The sequence below is a fragment of the Hemiscyllium ocellatum genome, chromosome 1 (assembly GCF_020745735.1).
Source record: "Hemiscyllium ocellatum isolate sHemOce1 chromosome 1, sHemOce1.pat.X.cur, whole genome shotgun sequence".
Taxonomy (NCBI): Eukaryota; Metazoa; Chordata; class Chondrichthyes; order Orectolobiformes; family Hemiscylliidae; genus Hemiscyllium; species Hemiscyllium ocellatum.
Window position 1 is genome coordinate 150,541,353 of NC_083401.1, and position 26,834 is coordinate 150,568,186.

Sequence of the window (26,834 nt, forward strand, 5' to 3'; positions counted from 1 at the left end):
CCAACATTCCCAGCATTGAGGCACTGACCACGTTTGATTGGCTCTGATGAGCTGGGCACGTCGTCCATATGGTCAACACAAGACTCCCTAAGCAGGTGCTCTACTCCCAGCTTTGAAACAGCAGGCAAGCCCCAGGTGAACAGAGGAAGTACTTCAGTGATACCCTCAAGCCTCACTGATGAAATGCAGCTTTCCCATGAGCACCTGGAAATCACTGGTCCAAGATTATCCAAAATGGAGGAGAAGCAATCAGGAAGCACTAAGTATAACAGAGCCTGTTGTAGCTGCGTCGGTCTAAACTTATGGACTCACCCTGAAAGTGGAAAAGAGTCATCCTTGTCTGCGAGGGACCACCAATGATGATGATCGGTGTTATACTATTAATTATTAAGTTTTGCCCATTGTTTCTCCCACCACAGGTACTTGCTAACCTCCTCTGTGTTTCCATTGTTTTCTGTTTTATTTGGGTTCTAACCTTTCCAACATTTTACTTTCTTGCACAATAGATGAAAGGGTGTCAAGGTAGACAGAAATGTACATTTTAAGTTACAATCAAATCAACTATGATCTTATTCGGTGACTGAGCAGGTTCAAGGTCCTGAATGACCTGTTGCTAAGATGATAAAATGTAGGAGAGGTAATGATCCATTCAGCCCATCAGGTCTGTTCTGTATTCAGTGAGATCATGTGTGATCATTAAGCCTCACTTCACTTTCCTGTCTTTCCCAATAGCCCTTAATCCCTTTTTCAATTAAAAAATCAATCTCTCTCTTGAATATACATAACTACTTAGTTTCAACAGCCCTTTGGGGGTAAGGAATTCCACAGATTCATGACCCTGTGAGAAAATATTTTTTTTTCTCATCTCTGTCCTAAGTATATAACTCTTTATTTCTAAAGCCATTCTGACTGTTTGGTTATATTGTATTTCTAAATGCTCTGTTATTACATCTCTTAAAATAGTTGCTAAAATTTTCTTAATAGATTTTAACCTATTAACATATATCTACCTTTTTTTTTGGTCTCCATCTATTTTAAATAAAGGTTTTACCTTCCTTCACTGTCTTCCAATCATCTGGAACTTCTCCAGAACATAAGTAAATTGCTACCAGTGCATCCACTACATATGTAGTTACTTCCTTCAGTATCCTAGGATTTATCTCAAGTCCAGTGGATTTACCAGTCTTTAGCTTCATTAATTTTCTAGTACTTTTTCTCTAGAGATATATATTGTATTTATTTCCCGTCTCCTTTTACCACTTTGTTATTTTTAAATATTAGAATGTTATTGGTGTCTTCTTCTGTGAAGATTGATGCAAAGTATTTATTCAATTCCTCTGCAATTTCCTTGTTCCCTATTATTATCTTCCCAGATTCATTCTCTCAGGGTTGTAGGTTCACTTTGGCTTCTCTCTTCCTTTATATATATTTAAAGAAGTTCTAGCTGTCTGTCTTTATTGATCTGTATTGATCTACTTGCAAAGTTTACCCTCAAAGTTTATTTTCTTTCTCTTTATTACTTTTTTGATTGCCTATTGCTGGTTTTTAAAGTTTTCCAATCCTCTGGTTTACTACTAATATTTGTTGCATTGTACATTTTTTATTTCCACGTGATGCAATTCTTAACTTGGTTAACTATGATTGGCTTATTTCCTTCCTCTCAAACTGAATGCTAAATTCTAGTATGTTATGATCACTATTTCCTAGAGAAACCTTTACACTGATGCCATTTATTAAACTTGATTATACTTCACCAGATCCTAAACATCCTGAGCTCTGTTTGGATCTACAACATATTGTTCTAGGAAATTGTCTTGAGTACACTTTATGAATTCCTACTCATGGCAATTTTTGCTAAACTAACTATTCCAATGAACATGAATATGAAAGTCACCCATGATTAATGTACTGCCTTTGTTACATGCCCTCAATATCATCTTATTTATTCTGTATCCTACCGTATGGCTATTGTTAGGGAGACTGCAGACTCTTTCTACCAGTGTCTTCTTTCCCTTTTTATTTCTTACCTCCACCCTGATGGATTCTATGTCTTCTGATCGAAAATCAGTTCTAGCTATTGTGCTTATTTAATTGTATATCAATAATTCTACCCCACTACTTTTTTCTTTCTTGCTTATAGTTTTGAAAAGTCACTTTCTCCTGAATATTTGGTTCTCAGTTTTGATGTCCTTATAACTATAGTGTCCATTATGGCTATAAGATTAGCACCATTAACCTGCATTTGTGCTGTTGATACATTTAATTTCTTCCTAATATGTACATTTATGTAAAGAACCATTAAATCACCCCCTGTAAATTTTCTGTGTTTGTATACTCATGTCCGTTCCTCGTGCACTCTGAGTATCAATATCCAAATGGCAACCCTGAAATGCTGCCATGTTATCTTTCTTTTCTTTCTTTCCTTCTTCTTTCCTCCTTTCATTTTTTTCTTTCCTTCTTTCTAATCTCCTGGTTATATTGGTGAGCCAGGGCTTTCTTGATTTGTCCTGGTTAACAACCCCCATCAAGAACCTCTGTTAACCTGGTTCTAATCACTACATGAAGACCTTACTTTTATTTGAATAACTACTCTCAATTCAACTTATTTCCTGGAACTCACATCATTTGGAGGTTTGTGATATCTCTCTGCAATTGATCTCATTGCAGATCAGCCTTTATCCTCTCCCACTTACCTGTCATTCTGGAGAGTTTACTTCTTGTAGTAAATCATAGTTAAAGCACCTCTGTCCCCCTTTGCACCGAATTTCTACTTTGGGCCAAATGTCCAACAGCACGGTTTGCTGCAGCCCATACTGACCTTGCCCCTGCTCCTAATTCATTTGTTTATAGATGCATGTTAATAGAATTTGTCTGTCACTTTATTTCTTACCAAATTTGTTTCAGAACATCATGTACATTTGAATTTAAGAGCATTTTTTTGTTATTTACAATGCGAGGAAAATTTCAAGAAGAGGGCCATACAATCTCTAAAGTAGTTTCCATTGTGATGTAGCTTCATATTTAAGAAATTCATACAGCATAGCTAAACAAAAAACTGAGGGGTGTGATCATTTATTCAGGGAATTTTGGAATTCTGGTGAAGGAGCTGGAAGGCCTTGCAATCCTTTCTTCAGACTAGCAGTAGTGAAAATCCATCATTTGTGTCACAGCTACTGTGGTTTTCACTTTAAATTAAATTGGTAGTGAAGGATTAATTGTTGACATTGAGATTTTGATTGTTGGCCAACTGAAAATATTTTGGCATGATTTGTATTTCAAATTAATTACTTTTTGTTGTATAATCTGTTTACCTTGGATGAAATATTAATTACTTAAAACACTTTCCATGACATTTATAATTGTCACTGAATGTAGTTTATATTTGCTGAAAAAGCAAAAAAAAAGGCATATCAAATGTTATTGCTAAGAATGTTGGAATGACCTTATGTTGCTGATGATGATTAAGCTACTGAGTAACTCATAAGTTTTGATATGTTTATAACTTGTCCATAACAAGATGTGTCACAGTATATAGCCTAGTGTTAAGCAATTTTCTAACATAAATAGGTACCCATGGTGAGAAACAACTGAGCAGTTCAATACTTCTGATCAACTTGCGTAGATGTAATATTAGTTGCATTTTATTTTGATTGTCCTTGGGGTGCACTTTTTGAAGTCCTTGAATGGGACATCGAAGGGAGCATCCAGCGTGATATAAAGCTGCAACTTACATTCGATGGAAGAATTAGCAATGTAGTAATATTGATTTTATTTGACATGCAGAAGATTGTTAAGTATATTTCTGATAAAACTGAATATTTTGTAGGAAATGATCCTATGAACCTGGGATTTGTAGAATTGTAACTGAATTTAATTGTGCACTGCTTATGAATTGTATCTATGTGAGATTCCTGGTAGTTGATAAAGCAGTAATAAAGTGAGTTATAACCATTTAAATACATCATGAATATTTCTAGGATTATTGATTTCATCAAAACATTTCAGTAGAGTTTGGTTTGGTAAAGAAAAACACAAACAATCCAGAAAAATGTTAGTCTTTTATTCAGGATGCATTTATAGAAAATATTACAAATTGGTATGTCTCCTGGCCCTGATCCTAGGATCATTTAAATAAAAAAGGTAACCATTGAACTAGTGGATGCATTATAATTTTCTAAAAATCCCTGAGTTCTGGATAAGTGTCAGAGGATTGGAAAACTACTAGTACGACCCCTTTTCAAAAGGTGAATGAGGCATCAAGCAGGCTCATTAGCCTAACATTTAATGTTGGAGCAGTATTGGAATCAACGATTAAGGGTGTTATAGCAGAACATTTAGAAATTCATAATCTAATCAAGCAGAGTTAACATGGCTTCATGAAAAGGAAATAGTGTCTGATTTAATCCATTAGAAGCATTAACCAGATGATAGAGGGGAACCAGTAGATGTGTTGTATTTGGACTTCGAGAAGGTGTTCGAGAAAGGTACCTTTAGAAAGTTGAGGTATGAGTTAAAGGGCCTGTGGTGATGGAGTTCATATATTGGCATGCGTAGAACATTAGCTAATGAGTTAGAAACAGCAAGTGAAGATAAGGAGTTCTTTTCAGGTTAGTGACCTGTAACCAGTGGCGTTCTACGAGGATTAGTGCTCGGACTGCAACCATATATCTGAATGACTTCAATGAAGGAAGCGGACATGCTGTAGCTAGATTTAATGATGACACAGACATAGGTGAAAACACATGTTGTGAGAGGGGTACAGTTTACAGAGCTGTTGATAGGTTATGTAAGTGGGTAAAAGGTTTTCAATTTGAGTACAATGTGGGAAAATGTGAAGTAGTATTATTTAAAAGGAGAAAAACTATGAAAAGCTGCAACACATAGGAAAGGCTAATGGAATGTTGGCCTTAGTTCTCAAGGGGTTTTGAAGTATGATTGGGGGAAGTCCGACTGCAACTGTACAAGATGAGACCACATTGGGAGTACCATGAGAGGTTTTGGTCCCCTTATTTAATAAACAGTATTATTTCATTGGGGACAGTTCAAAAAAGGTTAATTAGGATGATCCATGATATGGAGGGATTATCCTTGTGAGCGAAAGCTAAACAGGTTAGGATTCTATTCACTGGAGCTTAGAAGAATGAGCAGTAATCTCATTGAAACATGTAGACTTCTGAAAAGGCTTGACAAGGTAGATGTTGAAAGAGGTTCTCCCATGAGGAGAAACATGTGATCAGAGGGAACTCTCTCACTGACCGAGCACCCTAACATTTATCACTTACCGAGCAACCTAACCCTCTCACTGACCGAGCATCCGAACCTTCTCACTTACTGAGCACCCTAATCCTCTCTTTAACCGAGCACCCTCACCTTCTCACTGACCGAGCACACGAGCCCTCTCACTGATCGACCACCCTAACCCTCTCACTGACCAAGCACCCGAATGGGCAACTATTTATGACTAGAATGAGGAGAAATTTATTGTGAGGATTGAGAGTCTTTGGAACTCCTTACTACAAAGAGCTATGGGGCAGAGTCCTTGTGTATATTTAAGGCAGAAACAAAGAAATCCTTGGTCAGTAGGGGAGTTGAGAGTTAAGGAGAAAGGATGGGAAAATGGATGTGAGGAATGTCATATCAGCCATGATCCTATTCCAAGGCAAAGCAGGCCTAAGAGGCTGCATGGTCTACTCCTGTTCCTATTCCTCATGGTCTTAAAGCATTCAGAAATGTCAAAACAATTTTAGGATAACATCAGTTGGAAAGTAATAAATCTAAAAAATTAATACTTGTTAAACCCGTTTCATTTAAAAAAAACTCTGGTTTGAGTGTACAATAGTGACCAAGTATATTTATCCATGTACATACATACGTACATTACAGCTTTGCAGTTCTTGATGCAATTCTTTTTAAGAGTGCAATGATTGTTACATCCACAAAATATCATCCTTCACCTGCAATATCTCATAGACCGAACCTGGTCAATTGCAAGTCTTAGGTTGAGAGCTGAATAGGAATGCCTTCTCTTTTGTGAATGGTGCAGTGGGACGTTTGATTGTCCTTTTGAGTTCTAAAAACAATTAACACCCAGAAGTTTGGCAACTCTGACAGCACAAAACCTCTTCTGCATGTACTAAATTGTCCGCCTGGATCATGCATTCACATCTAGCATGAAGGTTGAAGCCTCAAGTTTCTAACTCTGATTTGGGAATGACCTCAAATAACCCAAGCTATTATTCATGAATAATATTTAGTTGAAATTACAATAAAAGAACAATTTTTAATGTTCCTATCAATGATTGAACATGGATTGTGATTTGAATATTTTCTACAGAATAATATTCTAAATTGGACAACTCTCTTGATTTTTCCTCATTTAATTAATTGGGATAAAAACCCACTGTGTTCCCGCCAAAATGTAAAACATGGATGCATACAGCTGTCTGGGGCTCTTTCTGGTCAGCAGCTGGAGCATCAGTGGTTTTCAAATGCTTGTGTGAGGAACATTTTGATTTAGGAAAAAATAGCTGCAGAGACTCCAACCAGTGGCCAGTTGTTATAAAAAAAATTAATGAAATGAACAAATTTTAGAACGTCTTCAGTCACTGCTCAGGGAGGTAAAGATAGAACCTCCCTTTGCTGGAAGTACATTCTCCCTTTCCTGGAAGTGCAACAGTTTACAAAACTGCACAAATTGTATGATGTTTATTGCGAAAGAACACACTTGCTTTCCTTGTATGTGGGAAACCAGCTTATTTCAACCTTTGGGAGAGCATTACTACCCAACACCACTAGTTCAGCTTCGACAGAAAGGGATTTTTAAGCTTTGGGTAGTGGTGTTATTTGGATGAAGAAGTTTTATTTTTGAGCTGTGCCATTAAAGTTAAATATAGGTAATGCTTTCACCTTTTTGTTTTGCAATAAGTAGCATTTCTCAAAAACTAATTGATAGACCTCAATGAACCTTTGTACACAGACTGTGGCCCTGATTAGTTTTTCATGCAGACTCAAATCCTGAAATATTTATGACATCTGTTACCATTGGGAGATGGGCATGCTAACTTTGAATTGTTTAAAATGTTGAGTTGTTTTATTTAGAGTATTGTTGATCGCTTTAGAATTTTATGAATTCGGTCCGTTGTTGCGTTGGAATTTCTCCCAGCTATCATAATGTGAATGAGTTTTTGGAGCAGCCTGAAGCCTTGTCAGTAAGATGGTAGCTCTTAAAAATCAATGAGGCAAGGGAACCTGTGTAATAGTAACAATGTTGAGCCAACAAAGGATGGCAGATATGCTGTTTACTGCATGTCCTTGTTGTTTACGAACTATATCCAAAGTTCCATTCTCTCCAGAGTGGATGTGTTCACAGTTTTCTCGACATAAGTTCTTTCCATTTCCATTGGATTTTATGTCAATATTTTAAAGGGTTAAACAAACAGGCTTTTATTTGAAGATCGTGTATTTACTCAGTCAATGCAATGTATTCCATGAGGGTAACTATCAATGCACTAGATTGCTCAAGGATTGGACTTAGTGGCAATAGTGAGAAATATTTGGACAGGTTATAAATTGCTACATTTTCAGCATCTGACATTAAACGGGTGTGAAAGATGGTGTGAAGAAGTGTGCTTGGCAAGACAAAAGTTGATGTGGGGCAGGGATGGAGGAGATGTAAATGTAGATGAACTGGCAGCTGTATTCTGATCTAGTTAGGTCATTAAACCACATCCTGCACTGCATCCAATAGTAGGCTACAACACTGCAGCTGTTCACTTCCTCAACTCCTTTCAATCACATGTTCCCATTCATTGCATCAGGTTTCTTTCTCTCATTTTTGAGGAAAGGTATCACTCTCCTTCCCCTGGCTGCACGCAACAATATTTCAAGGGAAGTACTAACTCTAGGGCATTGGCCTTGTTGTTAGGGAATCGTTGTTGTTCGCATCCTAACTTCACCAAATTCAGCATTTGCGTTAACTCTTTAAGAGATCAAACTGAGATCATGTCATACAGCTATGCAACATGCTTGCCACTCAGCTTGGAGGACTGCAACTAGGAATAGAACCAATCGATCATTCAATCAAATTGAAAGTAGAGAATTGGTCTTGTAAAGTTTCTTTATGATTTTTGCGCACATAATTTCCCTGTCAGCACGTGGACCTCATTTTTGCATTCATATAATTGCCCATGTAACTCTTTTTATAGCTAATTACCCCATTTAACTATCTATTTAGAAATACAATGCAAATAAATGGGAATAGTAATCACTTTGGAAACTTCAATTTATACATAGAAGCAGATTGGAGTTTTAAATTGTGCTGACATCTATTGATTGTAGTTGACCATAGAATAGCAGTTGCTGAACAGTGAAAATTTGTAAAGTGGGAGTTACTTTATTTCTGAATCCAGCCTATGTACTTTAAGTAGACTTCTATTGTACTTTAAGTCCCTGCTACTCTTGAAATGAATTTCAGCAGCTGCTTATTTTTAATACAAGGATTTCTTCTCTCCAGTTCTGTACAAAATTGCTGACTGCTGACATGTGATTTCCCACGTGCTGGTAACTTTTTGATATTTAAGTCTAGTAGCTATCCTTCGTCAATGTATATCAACATTGAATGCCTGTGGACTATTCAACTATCAAAAACAGTGTAGTGACGTTTGATCCTGACCCCACTACACAGCAATCAGTGGTAATTGAATAGTGATCGAGTGTTTTAAACCTAGCTGATATTTCTTGACTTCAGTGACGCTAGCTAAAGTCTAGTTCAACACCTGGGTTCAATTTGCGCCACTGTCCTAGGTTCAATACTAGCCTCGGGCAACTCTGTGTGCAGTTGTCACGTTCTCCCTGTGTCCGCACGTGTTTCCTCCAAGTGTTCGAGTTTCCTCCTGCAGTCTAAAGAAGTGCAGATTAGATGGATTGGCCAAGCTAAACTGCCCCATAATGTCCAGGAATGTGCAAGCTAGGTGGAATACCCAAGGGAAATTCAGTGTTTCAGGGATAGGATAGGGGGGTGAGTCTGGGTGGAATGCTCTCTGGAGGTGTTGCATGGACTCAATGGGCAAAATGGCCTGTGTCCACACTGTAGAGATTCTATGATTCTGAGTTTGTTTTATCCAAACTCATTTCTTCAACAGGGCATAAACTTGACATTCATCCTATATTTTACATACAGAACGCGTGTAATTTATATTGTAAGTGGCCACTTGGGTAGTCTGCAAATCAATCAGATTCATCACTTCGATTAAGATTTACCTTGATGTTTTTCCACTCATCCTGAGATTATTTCTTTATTCTTTGTTTTCCACCCAAAAACCAAACAGAATGAGAACTAATTTCTGTATCACAACATGGTGTATTCCAGAATTGTTTATGATTTGTGAAATTAATTCACTTAAAGCACAAGATACTGCTAATATATATTCCGTTCAAGGTTCTTTCAGGGCCTGTTGTTGCTGAGTATTGAGCAATATTCAATTCTTGTGCATTATCAGCAAGAGCTAAGAAGAATTTCCTCCATGCTCTGTTGTACTTGGAACAGCAATTCTATTCAGTCAAAGTTGGCTCGGGAAATAGCTCAGTACATAAATATTGTATGATGGAATCAGAACTTTATTCAAATCAGGAATGCATTTTCTGAGGTTGATTGTTTAGGAAAATGTTTGGGTACTGTCAAAATTTGGTAAACTAAATGTAACTCGGGAGATCAGAGAGAACGCTGCAATTTGATGTCTTTGCAGCAGCGATTTCAGAATTTTAGAGTTGCTGATCACTAAGATTGTTCGATGGTTAACCATGTTCTTTCCTTATTACTGCACACAGGCCAAGAATACAATTTCCTCAAGATGGAACCTGGTGAAGTAAACTCCCTTGGGGAAGCATATGACTTCAACAGTATTATGCACTATGCTAGGAACACCTTCTCAAGGTTGGAGTCAAAGGTTACATCTCTTTGACTTTTACATTTTGCTAGTTTCTACATTACAAGGAGTCCTATATCTCTGGATTAATGCTAGTTCAGGGTTCTACTGTGTATAATGAGATTATTCATTTTTTTGTCTCTTTTTTCCTAATTGATATTTGATGTGTAAAATGACTTTACCTGTAGGAGGTTGAGACTAGAATAACCATTTGCTTTAAAACCTTTTTACTTGACTGCAGGAATAAAAGTGTCTGAAAATAATTCAAATTAGATTGTTCTCAATTGCCAGATAGTACAACTTTGATGTTTCAGGATCAGAAACAATCTGTAATGTGTAATAAAGGAAAAGTAAAGTAGTTATAAACAATCCACATTTTTGATGCATATTGTGCTAGCTGATTTCAGATAGATGACAGCTGCGATATACAATTAATCTTCGTAATCCTGAGCTTAGGATAGTGAAATCTGTTTTATATTATCATTCAATGTTCATGGTGTAAAAGGTGGTGACAATTCTAATTTTCAGGGTTCTAATTACAATCAGCGAACCACTCTTCTCCTTACTGATTCATTCAGGAACATTTTGAGTTTGTTCATTTCGAAGTATTAATGAAAGATTGCTTGGGCAAGGACGCCTAGGCTCAAAATATGCAAAAGATTAAGGTCCAGAATTTACAAAATAGCACCCGTAATATAGGAGCTCTGCAAGATGAGAATGATAGTGCATCACGGGAGTTTCTTCTGTCTTCATAAATGTGTTGATGGACCCTATATCTATAATGCACTGATACCATACAAATGTTCCAAGTGTGCTAGCTCATAAAATCTATGTCTGACAGTGCTGTAAAACTTCTTGTTGCTGTTAATTTATTTCAAGTTTAAAACTGCACAGGGCAAAAAAACAAAACGTCTACCTCTCTGAAGTGTCCTTCTAGTCTTAAAAAGGTAATATTTATTACTTTTATTAAATTCAGGCCTGGCCAGGTGAAACTCTTTCTTTTTGGACAATTTTCCTCTGGTCCTGTGAATTCTGATATTTCAAAATCTGTGATTAGTTTACTGAAACATCTCAGAATATGAAGCGTGCTTATAGAAAGGGAAATTATTGTTGAAAGAGAATGGGTTTACATATCATTTCTTAAAAATATGTTTCACGGGATGGCACGGTGGCTCAGTGGTTAGCACTGCTGCCTCACAGCATCAGGGACCGGGTTTGATTCCTGCCCTGTGTGGAGTTTGCGCATTCTCCATGTATCTGTGTGGGTTTCCTCCGGGTGCTCTGGCTTCCTCCCCGAGTCTAAAGATGTGCAGGTCAGGTGAACTGGTCATGCTAAATTGCTCATAGTGTTAGGTGCATTAGTCAGAGGGAAATGGATCTGGGTGGGTTACTCTATGGAGGGTCAGTGTGGACTTGTTGGGCTGAAGAGCCTGTTTCCACACTGTATGGAATCGAATCTAAAAAAAATGTTCTGTTGTAATAAATATTGTTGTTGTTTGCTGATTATTTTGATTGCCAATTTCTTACTTTCATTTCATGCTGAAGGATTAACATGTTTCTGGACTACATGATAACCTTTAGTACTTAGCAAAAATTGCCATTATTTACACGTAGACTGCAGTCATTCAAGATCAATGAGCATTTCGCCAGAATTGGTTATCATAGCTGAACCTTTTTCTCATTATATCTAAAATCTGACATATGCAGACTTCCAGCATTGTTTCCAGACTCTGATCAGAAGCAGGAACTCTAGCAGTTCAATAGATTAAGAATGGATCTGATCGTGATGAATTGGAATTGAATGTAGTCAGGCAAAACTGTAATTAAATAATAGGCTGCCTTTTAAAGAAAAGCGTTTGGCCACATCAAAGGTATATTCCCACAGAGGAAAGATAGGGTAAGCAATTCCAGATCTCGTTGAATGACAAAACAAAGATTAAGATGAAGAAGAAAGAGCTTGCTTTTGACAGATGTCAGGTAGATAATGCAACCAAGAACCAGCTAAAATATAGAAAATTCAAAGAGGTAAGTAGAAAAATCAAAGGGGAACAATGAGCATGAGAAGAGACTGGTAACATATGTAAAAGGGAATCCAAAAGGCAGGTGGCATGGTAGCTCAGTGGTTAGCACTGCTGCCTCACAGCTTTGGGGACTTGGGTTCAACTCTACATTGGGTGACTGTCAGTGTGGAGTTTGCTCTGGGTGGTCCAGTTCTTCCCAGAGTCCAAAGGCATGCAGATTAGGTGGATTGACCATGCTAAATTGTCCATAGTGTCCAGGGGTGTGCGGGTTGGTGGATTAGCCATAGAAAATGCAGGATTACTGGGATAGGGTGGCTGGGTGGGACACTGTTCGGAGGGTTGGAGTGACTCAATGGGCTGAATGGTCTGCTTCCACACTGTAGAGATTCTATGATTCTTTTCAAACCAGGGGAAACGTAACCACCTATTTCCTGTTCTGTTGGGATCAACTAACTCACAATAGTCCCTTCATCAAAATTGGAATGTTGTTATTTATTTACGAAATTTAGATAATATAATCACATGATTATATAGTGAAATATTACTTTGTTGTATGTTCAGGATTCCATGAGAAATTTAAAGAAAGGAGATTTTCCCTACCCCTCCTCTCCCATTCAGAAACACATATGAAGTGAACTGAAGATATTGTTTTATGAAGTGACAGTTCTTTCTTTTTCTTAGAGGAATGTTTCTGGATACTATTCTCCCTGGACGTGATGAGAATGGCGTAAGACCTGCCATTGGACAGCGTGCACGCTTAAGTAAAGGAGACATTGCACAGGCAAGGAAGCTGTATAGATGTCCAGGTATTATGCTGCACACATGGGGATTTGGTCTTAGCGTACTAGAACAAATTAAAGACAGAAGGGACTGTGATTAATTTCAAAATATAACTCAGTGATATGAGAATAATGTTACAAAGCAGTGGAAATCACTTTTCTTGCAGTGATGATGTGAACATTTATATATCAATGATATGCTTTATACTGTAAACTGTCAGCAAAGTGTTGACAAAATCTTATATCAATGTACAACATGATATAAGACTAGATTGTACTCTATCTGCACTTATCTGAGCTCTTTTTGCCTCCAGGTGCTTTGTTTAAATCTAAGGCTTTTTAACAAATTCTCAGCTGTTGAAAATTATACTAAGAAACCACAAACCTGATTAGATACAGTCAGACACACTTGCAACTGTAAATGATGAATTGGTTTTCCCAAGTGAGTCAGCATTAGAAATGTTTGAGTTTGTAAGTATCCCACCAATTTCACATGAAAATACGCTGATAGTGGATGACCAGTGTCTTGAACATGACATGGCAACCCCAATCCCACATGCCAATCTAGTGATCAAGCACATTCTGACTAAAGCAGGTGGAAATGACGGTTTGATTTATCGCAGGGTTCAGTACAACTCTGGCTTAGAGCCACCTTGCATGTGCTATGTAGTGTAGTATGATGGTGCTTCAATTAAATTGACTTTTAATTAGTTTATGTTACTTCCTGCTTGTCAAATGCTGAGTGTTGTATAATACTTCTTCATTAAGATAAAATCTCTAAATGTATGTAGATACACATCAGGAATATATTGATGGTTAAGAGACAAAACTCTGGTTTTCAAAATTCTGAAATTCATTGTTCTTTGCTGTTCTACTGTTTTTTATATGGACTGGTCCATCAGATGTGCATCATAAATACAAGGATCTACAAATTATGGCATCATTCACACAATTATTTATTGAAAGCCAGATGGAAGAAAGCATTGACATGAAATTGAAAAATGAGTTTAAACCATTGAAACATGATGGTTGGAATTTTGTTGTATTGTACAATGTCTTACCAGAAGTGAGAATTCAGCTTGTGGGCAGGGTGGTTGATCATGTGGAGTCATGAATTTGCTACCCAATTACATATTCATGGATGAAGTGTCCATTAGTTTTGCAGTGGGGTCTGGTAAGAAGCTGGCTTTCCCTACCATTACCTCTTGAGATCAAAGGTCTGGATGCCATACCTGAAGGGTGCTTGGACAGGTAGCCATTCCTTGCAATTCAGAAGCACCAGTCTGGCAGTGTGAATGGATGCCCTGAGGCTACAGCTGCTACTAGGGCCTTTTGATACTCACCCCAAATGGGATAACTACAACAGCTGCTAATATCTGATCATTATCCCCACATGTCCCAGGATAACTACAACTGCTGCTACCATTTGCTATTTCAGAGCAATGTCTCTGAGTAGATGAGTGATGGCATTATGAAGCTCTGTAGCTTCACCTGAGAACTGTTGATAAATTTAGCCAAGATGTCTGCTTTCGCGAAATTATCCTGTGGTTTTGATGCTTCTCCCAAAATAACTTTTTTGTTTGTTTTGTTGATGGAAGTCTCCACTGCTATGAAGAATCAACCAACTCTTTCTATGGTGTGCATGGCACTTGGCATTAATGGCTGGGTAAACTTGGTGGTGGTGAGACATTTTCCCACAACACGAGCATGGAGCAATGACAGTGATTGCTCCCTTTTCTCATTGTTCGAACTGCGCTTGATGTGACTGATGTAAGCTGAAAATGTGTTGCTGGTTAAAGCACAGCAGGTTAGGCAGCATCCAAGGAACAGGAAATTCGACATTTCGGGCCAGAGCCCTTCATCCGGAAACGTCCTGGCTCTGGCCCGAAACGTCGAATTTCCTGTTCCTTGGATGCTGCCTAACCTGCTGTGCTTTAACCAGCAACACATTTTCAGCTCTGATCTCCAGCATCTGCAGACCTCACTATTTACTCGTGACTGATGTAAGGTCCAGTTTGGATTGCAAGATTTCTAATAAGGTTTTATCCAGCACCCACATGATGATGCCTTTTGAGTTCACCTCTTTGTGTTTTGATTTTGACAATAATCAGCAAGGCGAAACAGATCACTTAATTAGAGATTGTTAATTCCTATTTTCACAGAATACATTGCACCATAAATCAAAATAAGAATCGAAGCATTAATAGCTACTTCATGTTCAGTAACCTTGTCAATCCCATACCTAATCAATATGACGTTGGCACTGTTGAAGAAAATTATGTACAGCGGTACACTAACCTGAACCTTGTTGGGCTTCTCTGCAAAGCAAGTAATGATTTGGAATCTGAATTGGAGTGACAATTGATTCACTGCATGCTTAGTCAAGCCCCCGCATGTGGTGTAGATGATTGTGAAGAGGTAACACTGTTTTGAACATCCTGAGTACTTCTAGTCAGCTGTCATTAAACTTTGGGTCTGAGTAGTCACTCCGGTTATTGCTGATGACATTTTTTCATGTGTATTCTGCTGGGCCTTTATCAGTGGCAGCTAGGGTCCTCATAATATAATTATCACAATTGGGATCTGGACGTTGATGTCAAAAGAGAACTGTGACAGTAGTGCAAACTAATGAGGATTCATTAACAATGTGCACAATTTACCAGGACACAGTTAAATGAGACTCCATTAGAACCTGTTCTGTCAGTCCAGCTACATTATGACTATGGTAAAAATGGGCTGTCACTTTTCGACTTTGACGATCTGATTTTAATAATTGGTACCTCTTGTGAACTAGAATGGTTTTAAAATTAAAAAGGATGACATAAATTGGCTGCCGTGGTCAAATGACCCATTTAATCCAATTCATAAACTCGCCAATGTAAAAGATTTGGTCTGATCTGAAATTAAAATGTTATCAAAATAACTAAGACCAATCAATTGTATTTGATTTTTCCCGTTTTTGGAAGTTTCACAGATTAAGATGAAAGGCACCTGACAAGGATGTAGTTTGATTAGATTAGATTACTTAGTGTGGAAACAGGCCCTTCGGAAACAAGTCCACACCGACCCGCCGAAGCACAACCCACCCATACCCCTACATTTACCCCTTACCTAACACTACGGACAATTTAGCATGGCCAATTCACCTGAATCGCACATCTTTGGACTGTGGGAGGAAACCGGAGCACGCGGAGGAAACCCACGCAGACACGGGGAGAATGTGCAGTCAGTCGCCTGAGTCGGGAATTGAACCCGGGTCTCAGGCGCTGTGAGGCAGCAGTGCTAACCACTGTGCCACCGTGCCGCCCACGACAAAAACTCTAAAGTAAGTCATAGGAACTGTGCTTCAGGAAACAGCTTTTGGGGCAAAGCAAAGAGAAAAAAGGTGAATTGCTACCAGTTGAACTAGAAAGCTTGCTCTCCCATGTTTTTCCCAGCTTCTCAAAGCAGCGCCTTGTGATGGAGCAAATTGGAGAAACATTAATTCACTGAGAATTTTAGGATATCTACCAATATTGCTATTGTTGTGGGGAGAAGAGACATCAATTAATCATGATCCCAAGTTAAAACCTTACACCTCAAGAACTCGAAGATTTTTTAAAAACTGTCTATTTTTGATTTCTTTTTGTATTAGACATTAGCTTAAATTCGATTAGGTTCCCTACAGTATGGAAACAGACCCTTCAGCTCAACAAGTCCACACTGACCCTCCGAAGAATAACCCACCCAGACCCATTTCCCTCTGACTAATGCACCTATCACTATAGCAATTTTAGTATGACCAATGCACCTAACCTTCATATCTTTGGACTGTGGGAGGAAACCAGAGCACCCAGAGGAAACTCACATAGACGCAGGGAGAATGTGCAAACTCCACACAAACAGTCACCTGAGGCTGGAACCAAACCTAGGACCCTGGTGCTGTGCGGCAGGGTGTGTGTGTGTGTGTGTGTGTAATTCCTCTTTCACTCCGGAAAACACTCTGATTGGCTCCTTAATTTTGACCAATACTACATTTTAATTGAATAATGATGCAGTTAGTACTAAAAAGGATTCAAAATGTTTTTTGTGACCAATTGAGGGTGGTGAAAAGAGGAAAGCCTATTCACTCCTCCTCACCTGGTCACAACAGCATTGAGCTCATATACAGTCATAGAAATGTATAGTACAGAAACAGACCCTTCTGTCCAACTCGTCCATGCTGACCAGATATCCTAAATCAATCTAATCGCATTTGGCCCATATCCCTCTAACCCTTCCTATTCATATACCCATCCAGATGTTTTTTAAAGCTACCACTTCCTCTGGTAGCTACTACAATAGCCTTGAGATTTTGTTTTAATGAATGTTTCCTCTATCTTTATTGCATGGAATAGTATTTGGAAAAGAGTTTATTGTCAAACAAAAACAAAAGCAATCTCATTGTTATGATTCAACTCTGTCACTTTAAGGACAATGGGGAGGAACTCACAATAACCAATGTTGTGCACAGTAATCTTCTACAAGTGCTGGAGCAGAAATGTTGAGGAGCAGGATCATTCTGTGTCTTTTGTGGTATTTGAGGGTAGTTCACAGTTTGAAGGTTTCCCAAACAGCACTCTTTACAGTAAAGCGGTAAAACTTATTTCACTAATTTACGGTTCTGTCAGGGAAACAGCATTTGAAGTATGTGTGAGCTTTGCTTCTTCCTCGGACTAGTTCAAGCGAGCACACATCATGTTGGTATACTTGGCAATGAAGGTGGAACGGGTTGTACTTCTGGTGGGTCATGTGCATAACATATGAAATCTGAACAGGAGTCGATCAGATTACCTGCTCTAATATTCAACAGGATTGCGGTTCTTCTTTGTAGCCATTCGCCATGCCCCTAGATTCCTTGCCACCACAAAGTCTATCTCTGCCTCAAATATATTTGATGGTGGGTCATCCACAATCCTTCAGAGGTAGAGAAATCAAATACTTGACTTTTTTTTTGTGAAGAAATTTTGCTCCATTTCAGTCCTCACTGATTGACAGCCGTCCTGAAACTGGGTTCCTATATTTCCGATTCACCAAGCAGGAGAAATAATATATCAGAGTTGTTTCTATTGAATCCCTTCAGAACCTGGTGAGTTGTTGCTGTGAAACTTATAGATCATATACACCGCTGTCACTCTGTCAGTGGTGAAGAAAGTGATTGGCAAAGGTGATGGGTGAGAAGCAGTCAATTGAGTGGGTTGCTTTGTACTATATGATGAGAATCTTCAAGTGTTGTTGAAGCTGTACTCATCCAGGCAGGTGGGAGTATTCTATCTCTGTCCTGGCTTATGCATTTAGTGGGAATGCTTTAGGAAGTTAGGAGGTGAGTTATGGAAATATTTCCTTGCCTTTCACCTCCACCTATAGCCATCTGGCAAAATTCAGATTTTGGTCAGTGATAAGCCATAGGATGTCAGTCGTGGACGTTAAAACATTAAATGCCATGAGGGCAGTACCTGGTGCTATGATGTTGTGGCCATAACAGAGACATGGATTTCTCAGGGGCTGGAATGGTTGCTGGATGTTCCAGGGTTTAGAGCATTTAAAAAGAATAGGGAGGGGGAAAAGAGGAGGGGGTGTCGCACTACTAATCAGAGAGGTATCACAGCTACAGAAGCTTCCATTGTCGAGGAAGATCCGCCTACCAAGTCAGTATGGGTGGAAATTTGGAACAGCAAGGGAGCAGTTACCTCTTTAGGGGTTTACTACAGGCCCCCCAATAGCAGCAGGGAGATGGAAGAAAGCATAGGTCGGCAGATTTTGGAAAAGTGTGGATGTAGTAGGGTTGTTGTAATGGGTGACTTTAACTTTCCCAATATCGATTGGAACCTCCTTCGAGCAGACGATTTGAATGGAGCTCTTTTGTAAGGTGTGTTCAGGAGGTTTCTTAACACAGTACAACAGGCCGACAAGGGGAGAGTCCATTCTAGACTTGGTGCTCGGAAATGAGCCGGGACAAATATCAGATCTTGTGATGGGAGAGCATTTTGGTGATAGTGACCACAATTGCCTCACATTCTACATAACTATGGAGAAGGAGAGGGTTAGGCAAAATGGGAGGATATTTAATTGGGGAAGAGGAAACTATGATGCAATTATCCATGAGTTAAAAAGCATGGATTGGGAGCAGTTTTTCCAGGGTAACGGCACTATAGACATGTGGAGACTGTTTAAGGAACAGTTGTTGTAAATGATGAATAAATATGTCCCTCTGAGATAGGCAAGAAGTGGTAAGATAAAGGAACTTTGGATGACGAGAGCGGTGGAGCTTCTCGTCAAAAGGAAAAAGGTAGCTTACATAAGGTGGAGGAAACTAGGGTCAAGCTTAGCTCTACAGGATTACAGGCAGGCGAGGAAGGAGCTTAAAAATGGTTTGAGGAGAGCCAGGAGGGGGCACAAGAAAGGCTTGGCAGAATGGATTAGGGAGAACACAAAGGCATTTTACACTGTGAGGAATAAGAGGATGGTCAAAGAAAGAGTAGGGCCGATCAGGGATAGTATAGGGAATTTGTGTGTGGAGTCTAAGGAGGTAGGGGAAGCCCTAAATGAGTTTTTTGCTTCTGTCTTTACAAAAGAAATGAACTTTGTAGTGAATGAAACCTTTTGAAGAGCAGGTGGGCATGCTGAAATGGATAGAGATAGAGGAAGCTGATGTGCTGAAAATTTTGTCAAACATTAAGATCGACAAGTCGCCAGGCCCGGACCAGATTTGTCCTCGGCTGCTTTGGGAAACGAGAAATGCAATTGCTTCACCACTTGCGAAGATCTTTGCATCCTCGCTCTCCACTGGAGTTGTACCTGAGGACAGGAGAGAGACAAATGTAATTCCTCTCTTCAAGAAAGGAAATAGGGAAATCCCTGGCAATTACAGACCAGTAAGTCTCAAGTCTGTCGTCTGCAAGGTGTTAGAAAGGATTCTGAGGGATAGGATTTATGAATTTATGACCATCTGGAAGAGCATGGCTTGATTAAATGCAGTCAACATGGCTTTGTGAGGAGTAGGTCATGCCTCACAAACCTTATCGAGTCCTTTGAGGATGTGACTAGAAAAGTTGATGAGGGTCGAGCTGTGGATGTGGTGTATATGGACGTCAGCAAGGCATTTGAAAAGGTTCCCCATAGTAGGCTCATTCAGAAGGTCAGGAGGAATGGGATTCAGGGGAACTTAGCTGTCTGGATACAGAATTGGCTGGCCAACAGAAGACAGCGAGTGGTAGTAGAAGGAAAATATTCTGCCTGAAAGTCTGTGGTGAGTGGTGTTCCACAGGGCTCTGTCCTTGAGCCTCTACTGTTTGTAATTTTTATTAATGACTTGGATGAGGAGATTGAAGGATGGGTCAGCAAGTTTGCAGATGAGACAAAGGTTGGAGGTGTCGTTGACAGTATAGAGGGTGTTGTAGGCTGCAGCGGGACATTGACAGGATGCAGAGATGGGCTGAGAGGTGGCAGATGGAGTTCAACCTGGATAAATGTGAGGTGATGCATTTTGGAGGTTGAAATTGAAAGCAGAGTACAGGATTAAGGATAGGATTCTTGGCAGTGTGGAGGAACAGAGGGATCTTGGTGTGCAGGTACCAAGTGGCCACCCAAGTGGACAGGGTTGTTAAGAAAGCATATGGTGTTTTGGCTTTCATTATCAGGGGGATTGAGTTTAAGAGTCGTGAGATCTTGTTGCAGCTCTATAAAACTTTGGTTAGACCGCACTTGGAATACCGCGTCCAGTTCTGGTCGCTCTATTATAAGAAAGATGCGGATGCTTTGGAGAGGGTTCAGAAGAGTTTTACCAGGATGCTGCCTGGACTGGAGGGCTTATCATATGAGGTGAGGTTGACTGAGCTCGGATTTGTTTCATTGGAGAAAAGGAGGAGAAGAGGGGACCTAATTGAGGTATACAAGATAATGAGAGACATAGATAGAGTCGATAGCCAGGCACTATTTCCCAGGGCAGAAATGACTAACACGAGGGGTCATAGTTTTAAGCTGGTTGGAGGAAAGTATAGAGGAGATGTCAGAGGCAGGTTCTTTACGCAGAGAGATGAGAGCATGGAATGCGTTGCCAGCAGCAGTTGTGGAGGCAGGGTCATTGGGGACATTTAAGAGACTCCTGGACATGGATATGGTCACAGAAATTTGAGGGTGCATGCATGAGGATCAGAGATCGGTACAACATCGTGGGCTGAAGGGCCTGTTCTGTGCTGTACTGTTCTATGTTTGACATGGTTAAATTATGTTTCATTTGAGATAGCCACTTGTGCGGCATGAATGTCACTTGCCACTTATTACCAAAGGCCGGATACTATCCAGATTTGGCTGAATATAGTTATGACCGCTTCACTATTTGAGGGGACACAAATGATACTGAACGTGGTGCAATTGTTGGTGAACTACCCCATTTCTAACCTTATAATGGAGGGAGCATTTTTGGTGAAGGTGTTCCTAGTTACTACCCCAAGGAATCCCGAGAGCCATGTTGATCTACAAAAAAATGTCTTCCTTATTGCTATATCTGATTGCAAACAGTGGGTACTGTTGCCTTGATTCCCACTGACTTCAGTTTTGTCTGGGTTCATGGAGTGATATTTGGTCAGACGTTGCCTTGATGCTGAAGGCAGTCACCATCAACTCACCTCCATTGTCCAGCTGTTTTGTCCATATTTGCACTCAGCTATAATTAGGTCAGGAGCTGAGTGGCCAAAGTGGAATTGAAACTGAGCATCAGTGAACAAATTATTACTGAACAAGCACCATTTGATAGCACTAGGAGAAAGTGAGGACTGCAGATGCTGGAGATCAGAGCTGAACAATGTGTTGCTGGAAAAGCACAGCAGGTCAGGCAGCATCCAAGGAGTAGGAGAATCGACGAATCGCCTAAAGAAGGGCTTATGCCTGAAATGTCGATTCTCCTGCTCTTTGGATGCTGCCTGACCTGCTGAGCTTTTCCAGCAACACATTTTTCAGCCCATTTTATAGCACTGTCAAGGGTCCTCCCATCTCTTGCCTGATGATTGTGATGGGGTGCTAATTGGTCAGGTTGGATTTGTCTTATTTCTGTGGGTAGGACATACCCCATCATTTTGCACATTGCTGGGTGGCTGCCAATTTTGTGGGTCAATTGAAACAGCTTGGCAGCTCGCGTGGCCAGTTCTACAGTGTTTATTGTTGAAGTGTTTTCAGGGTCCATAGTTGATTATCCAGCTTCTGCAGCCATTTTTTGATATCACACGAATGAACTGTGGAAGTGATAGCCTGGTGGCACTGTTATTGGACTATTAACTGACAGACCGAGGTAATGTTCTGGAGTGTCCCGGCAGATGGTGGAATTTGAAATTTGAACTCAAACAAAAAAATCTAGAATTAAGAGTTTAATGATGGCCATGAATTTATGCAGGAGATCCAATCCAGCCAGTTACTGCCCCATCTATCCACACCCAATCATCAGTAATATGATGAACGGTGTCGTCATCAGTGCCATCAAACAGCACTCACTCAGCAATAACCTACCCACTGTCCCTCAGTTTAGTTTCCACTAGCACCACTCAGCTTCTGACCTCATTACAGCCTTGGTGGCAACACCGACAAAAGAGCTAAATTCCAGAGGTGATGTTGACTGCCAATGACATCTAGGCCACATTTTACCAGATGTGACATCAAGCAGTCCTAGCAAAACTAGAATCAGTGGGGATCGGGAAAAACTCTGTGCCAGTTGGAGTCATATCTGGCTCAAAGGAAGATAGTTGTGGTCATTGGAGATCAAAATCATTCCAGCTGCAGGAGTTCCTCGGGGTAATATCCTCGGCCTAACCAGCTTCAGCTAATTCGATGTTTCAACCATCATGTGTTAAGAATTAGGGATGTTTGCTGATTGAGCATGTCCAAATGCATAAAGACCTGGTCAATACCTAGGCTTAAACTGAAAAGTGGCACATAATATTCATGCTACACAAATGCCAGGCAATGACCATTTCTAACGAGAGAATCTAACCATCATCCTTACCATCACTGTTTCACCACTGTCAACATCCTGGAGTTACCATTGATCAGAAACTCAGCTGGACTGGCATTGAAAATAAATGGCTTTTAGAGAAGGTCAGAGACTAGGAATACCGTGGCAAGTAATGCATTTCCTGACTTCCAAAGCCTGTCCACCATCTACAAGGCACAAGTCAAGAGTGTAAAGGTATATGCCCCACTTGCGTGGATGAATGCAGTTCCAACAATGAATATGCTTGACACCATTCCAGGACAAAGCAGTCTGGCACCACATCCGTAAGCATCCAGTCCCTTCATTGCTGACGATCATTAGCAGCAGTGTATACAAACTGCAGGATGCACTGCAGCAATTTTTCAAATCCCCTTTGACAGCACATTCCAAGCCCGTGACCACTTTCATCTTGAAGAATAAGGACAGCTATATATTTCTGCTGTTTCATTGTCACTGGATCAGAATCCTGGAATTCCCTCCCAAATGATGTTTATGGATCAACCAACAGCATGTGGATTGTAGTGGTTTAGGAAGGAAGCTAACCACATCTTCTCGAGGGCAACTAGAGATGGGCAATCATGAGGATAAGGATGTCGGGAGGAGGCCAAGATGAATTAGAATTGACGTTTCTGGACAAAGCAAAGTTTCAGCTTTGAATTTTACGCTGATATGCTGAGCTCACCCACTATTGACATTAGGGATATTTGTGGAACCTTCTTTTCGTATGGGTGGTAGTTTGGCTCCCATTGTTGAATATGGCAGGTCTGTTTGGCTTAGATCTGGTCAGTTGAGGGATCGGTTAGCTCTGTTTGTCATATACTGTTCACACTGTTAGACATGGAAGTAGTCTTTTGTAGCTTAAGAAGGATGACACATGTTTTTAGGTTTGCTTGATTCTGCTTCTGGCATACCATCCTCCTGCTTTGTATCAGGATTTGTACCCTAGCTTGATAGTAGAGTGGAGGATGTACCAAACCATGAGTTTACATATTGTGGTTTAATACAATTATACTGCTGCTGACAGCCCATAGCATCACACAGATGCCCAGATTTGGATAGCTTGTTCAAATTTATTCCTTTTGGTTTTCACTGTATTTCGATGCATCTGATGCGGGTGAGATGAGAAGAAATTTCCTCACCCAGAGGGGTGAGCCTGTGGAATGTCCTACTACAGAAAGAATTGAGGTCACAATTGTGTTTTTATTTCCAAGAATAGGTATCATAGAATCACTGAATAGAATCATAGAATCCCCATAGTGTGGAAACAAAACATTTGGCCCAACAAGTCCACACTGACCCTCTGATGAGTAACCCACCCAGACCCATTTCCCTACCCTGGTAATCTAAATTTACTCCTAACTAATGCAACTAATCTACACATCCCTGAACACTATGGGCAATTTGGCATGTTCAGTTCACTTAACCTGCACATCTTTGGACTGTAGGAGGAAGCCAGAGGAAAATGTGCAAACTCCACATAGACAGTTGCCCAAGGCTGGAATTGAAACCAGGTCCTTGGCGCTGTGACATAGCAGTGCTTACCATACTGCCCCAAGGGTAGATGCAGTTCTTATGGCTAAAGAGGTCAAGGGGTATAAAGGGGAGTGTAGGATTAGTGTATTGAGCTTGATGATCAGCCACAATCGTAATGTATGGCACAGGCTTGAGGAGTCAGATGACCTACTCCTGCTCCTATCCTCTATATTTCGAAGTGAATGGCTTGCTAAACTATCCCAGAGGGTATTTAAACGCATTGCTGTGGGTCTGAAGTCCGATTTAGGTCAGACCAGGTTATATTCGAATTAAAACAGAAATTGCTGGTGAAACTCAGTAAAGCAAAAAAAAACTGCAGATGCTCAGGTTCACCAGCAGTTTCTGTTTTTGGTTCAGTTCTCCGCCAGCATCCAGAGTTCTTTGTTTTACTACATTTGAATTAGATCAACATGCATTCTTCCAAACTGCAGAGAGTATCAGCACAACTTATTTTCCTCCTCAGTAAGTTACAACTCTCTTATCTCAGGAACCAATATAATACTGCCTCCTCTTGTTCCATTCACATTGACGGAGACAGAATTGATTATCCATGAAATATTCATCCTCATTTCCACCTTATCCATGTGAATAGTACTGCATATTCGTCTTGCACACTGGAATTATACCTTCAGAGTGGATGAATTTCTGACCTAAGAGCTTTTAGTATTGGGGGAAAGCAGTTGGATTGCACAAAAATGTCTTTTTTTTCATAGATATTCCAGATTTTTCACCATTTCTGCCAATTCATTCTGACTTCAAAACCAAATCTTATCGTCTTTGAATCACTTATTTTAATCACTTTCTGGTAACTTATTTCATTCTGTGGAGGATAACTTTGCTGTAACTGTTAAAAGTAGTCAAAATGCTGATTATGTATTAAAGTGTATCAATTTTGTGATTAGTGTTAACAGAATCGTCTCTAAATTTCTGAGGACTATATAAATATCAGCATACTGATGCACTCACCTGAAATTAGCAGTTATTTCATGAAGCAAATAATGGAACATGTGCAAATTTATTCAGGATTTGCTTTAATAACATAATACATAAGTTGCATAATTGGACCTGATGCAGGGAGAACTGGCATTGCAATTCATGCACCCTAAACATCTATGACACCAGGAAAGGGTTTTGCTCAATTTTGTCCATATGCCCGAGATTGCTGTCAAAAGTTTGCACATTAATACTCATTTCGAGGAGAGTTCTCATGATTTCATCTTCTTCAATTAGTCAATGTCTTCCCAATTTCTGAGAGGTAACATAGAACTCGATGAGAGATGAATGTTACTTGTTCTAACTATATTTGTCCACATCCCTGTCCATCCCAAACCTGCACGTGCACCCATACACAACATCTAAAACAGAAATATGTTATAGTTTTTGTGAATCTTAAAACAAGTTTTCTAATGTTTAGACCACAATTAGGTCTTCAATATGAGCTGGAATGAGTTGCTGTGATTAAAAGAGAGTTTTACATTTGTTGTAATATGGCTAGTTTTCTGATGTCTTCTGCTTAGCACAGAGAAGGAAGCGAATGAAACTATTGGAGCACACCAATCAGTAATTAAAGTTCAGTACCTTGATAACCGTTGACCTGAATACATTATTGACTGTTAATAGAGTTTAACTAAAGTTAGCCAGTTTTTTTTTGCCATTAGATTATCTAAAATATAAAAACTCAAATATTTGTATCCCTTAAATATGCATCAAAGTGTGTTGACTGAAATTTGTGAATTTTCCTGACTGCTGTATTGTACTATTTCTTCCACACAGTTCTTCAGTAATGCTGTATTGTCATGTGTAGGCATGAATGGCATAGGGTCATAGAGTCGTACAGGATGGAAACAGACCCTTTGGTCCAACTCATCCATGTCAGCCAGATATCCTAAACTGATCTAGTCCCATTTGCCATCATTTGGTTCATATCCCCCTCAACTCTTCCTATTCATATACCCATCCAAATGCCTTTTAAATGTTGTAGTTGTATCAGTCTCCACCACTTCCTCTGGCCCCTTATTCCATATATGGACCACCCTCTGCATGAAAACATTGCACCTTATTTCTCTTTTTAAAACATTCTCCTCTCTCTTTAAACTGCCCTCTAGTTTTGGATTCTCCAGCCTTGGGAAAAAGGCTTTGGCTATTCACCCTTATCCGTGCCCCTTGTGATTTTATGAATCTCTATAAGGTCATCCCTCCGCCTACGACGCTCCAAGGAAAATAGCCACAGCCTATTCAGCCTCTTCCTATAGCTCAAACCCTCCAGCCCCATCAACATCCTTGTAAAACTTTTCTGAACTCTTTCAAGTTTAAATTTCAGAGCTTTTTAAATTATTTTGGGCAATGGACTTCCAAGGTTTAATATCATTGACAGTAGCAATCCTGAGAAATTATGTGTTTCTGTTGTGGACTCTCATATTGTCCTTAATGTTGTACATTGTTCAATAGCCACCTGTAGGTCTGAACCTGTTGCATGACAATGCGTAACTGAAAGACTGAAACTGCAACTTGATTCAGATCGCAATTCAGCAAATGATTTGCTCACCCTCCAATGTTCCTTGAGTAAGGGCGGTCCTTA

General features: G+C 39.7%; 1 protein-coding gene across 1 annotated transcript in view; it reads left to right on the forward strand.

The window, feature by feature from the left end:
* tll1 (tolloid-like 1) overlaps nt 1-26,834 on the forward strand; it is a 379,020-nt gene that overhangs the window by 176,786 nt on the left and 175,400 nt on the right. Inside the window, exons 8-9 of the mRNA XM_060832796.1 lie at nt 9,826-9,931; nt 12,626-12,750. Of these exons, the coding sequence (XP_060688779.1) occupies nt 9,826-9,931; nt 12,626-12,750 (231 nt within the window). The remainder of the gene's footprint in view (nt 1-9,825; nt 9,932-12,625; nt 12,751-26,834) is intronic.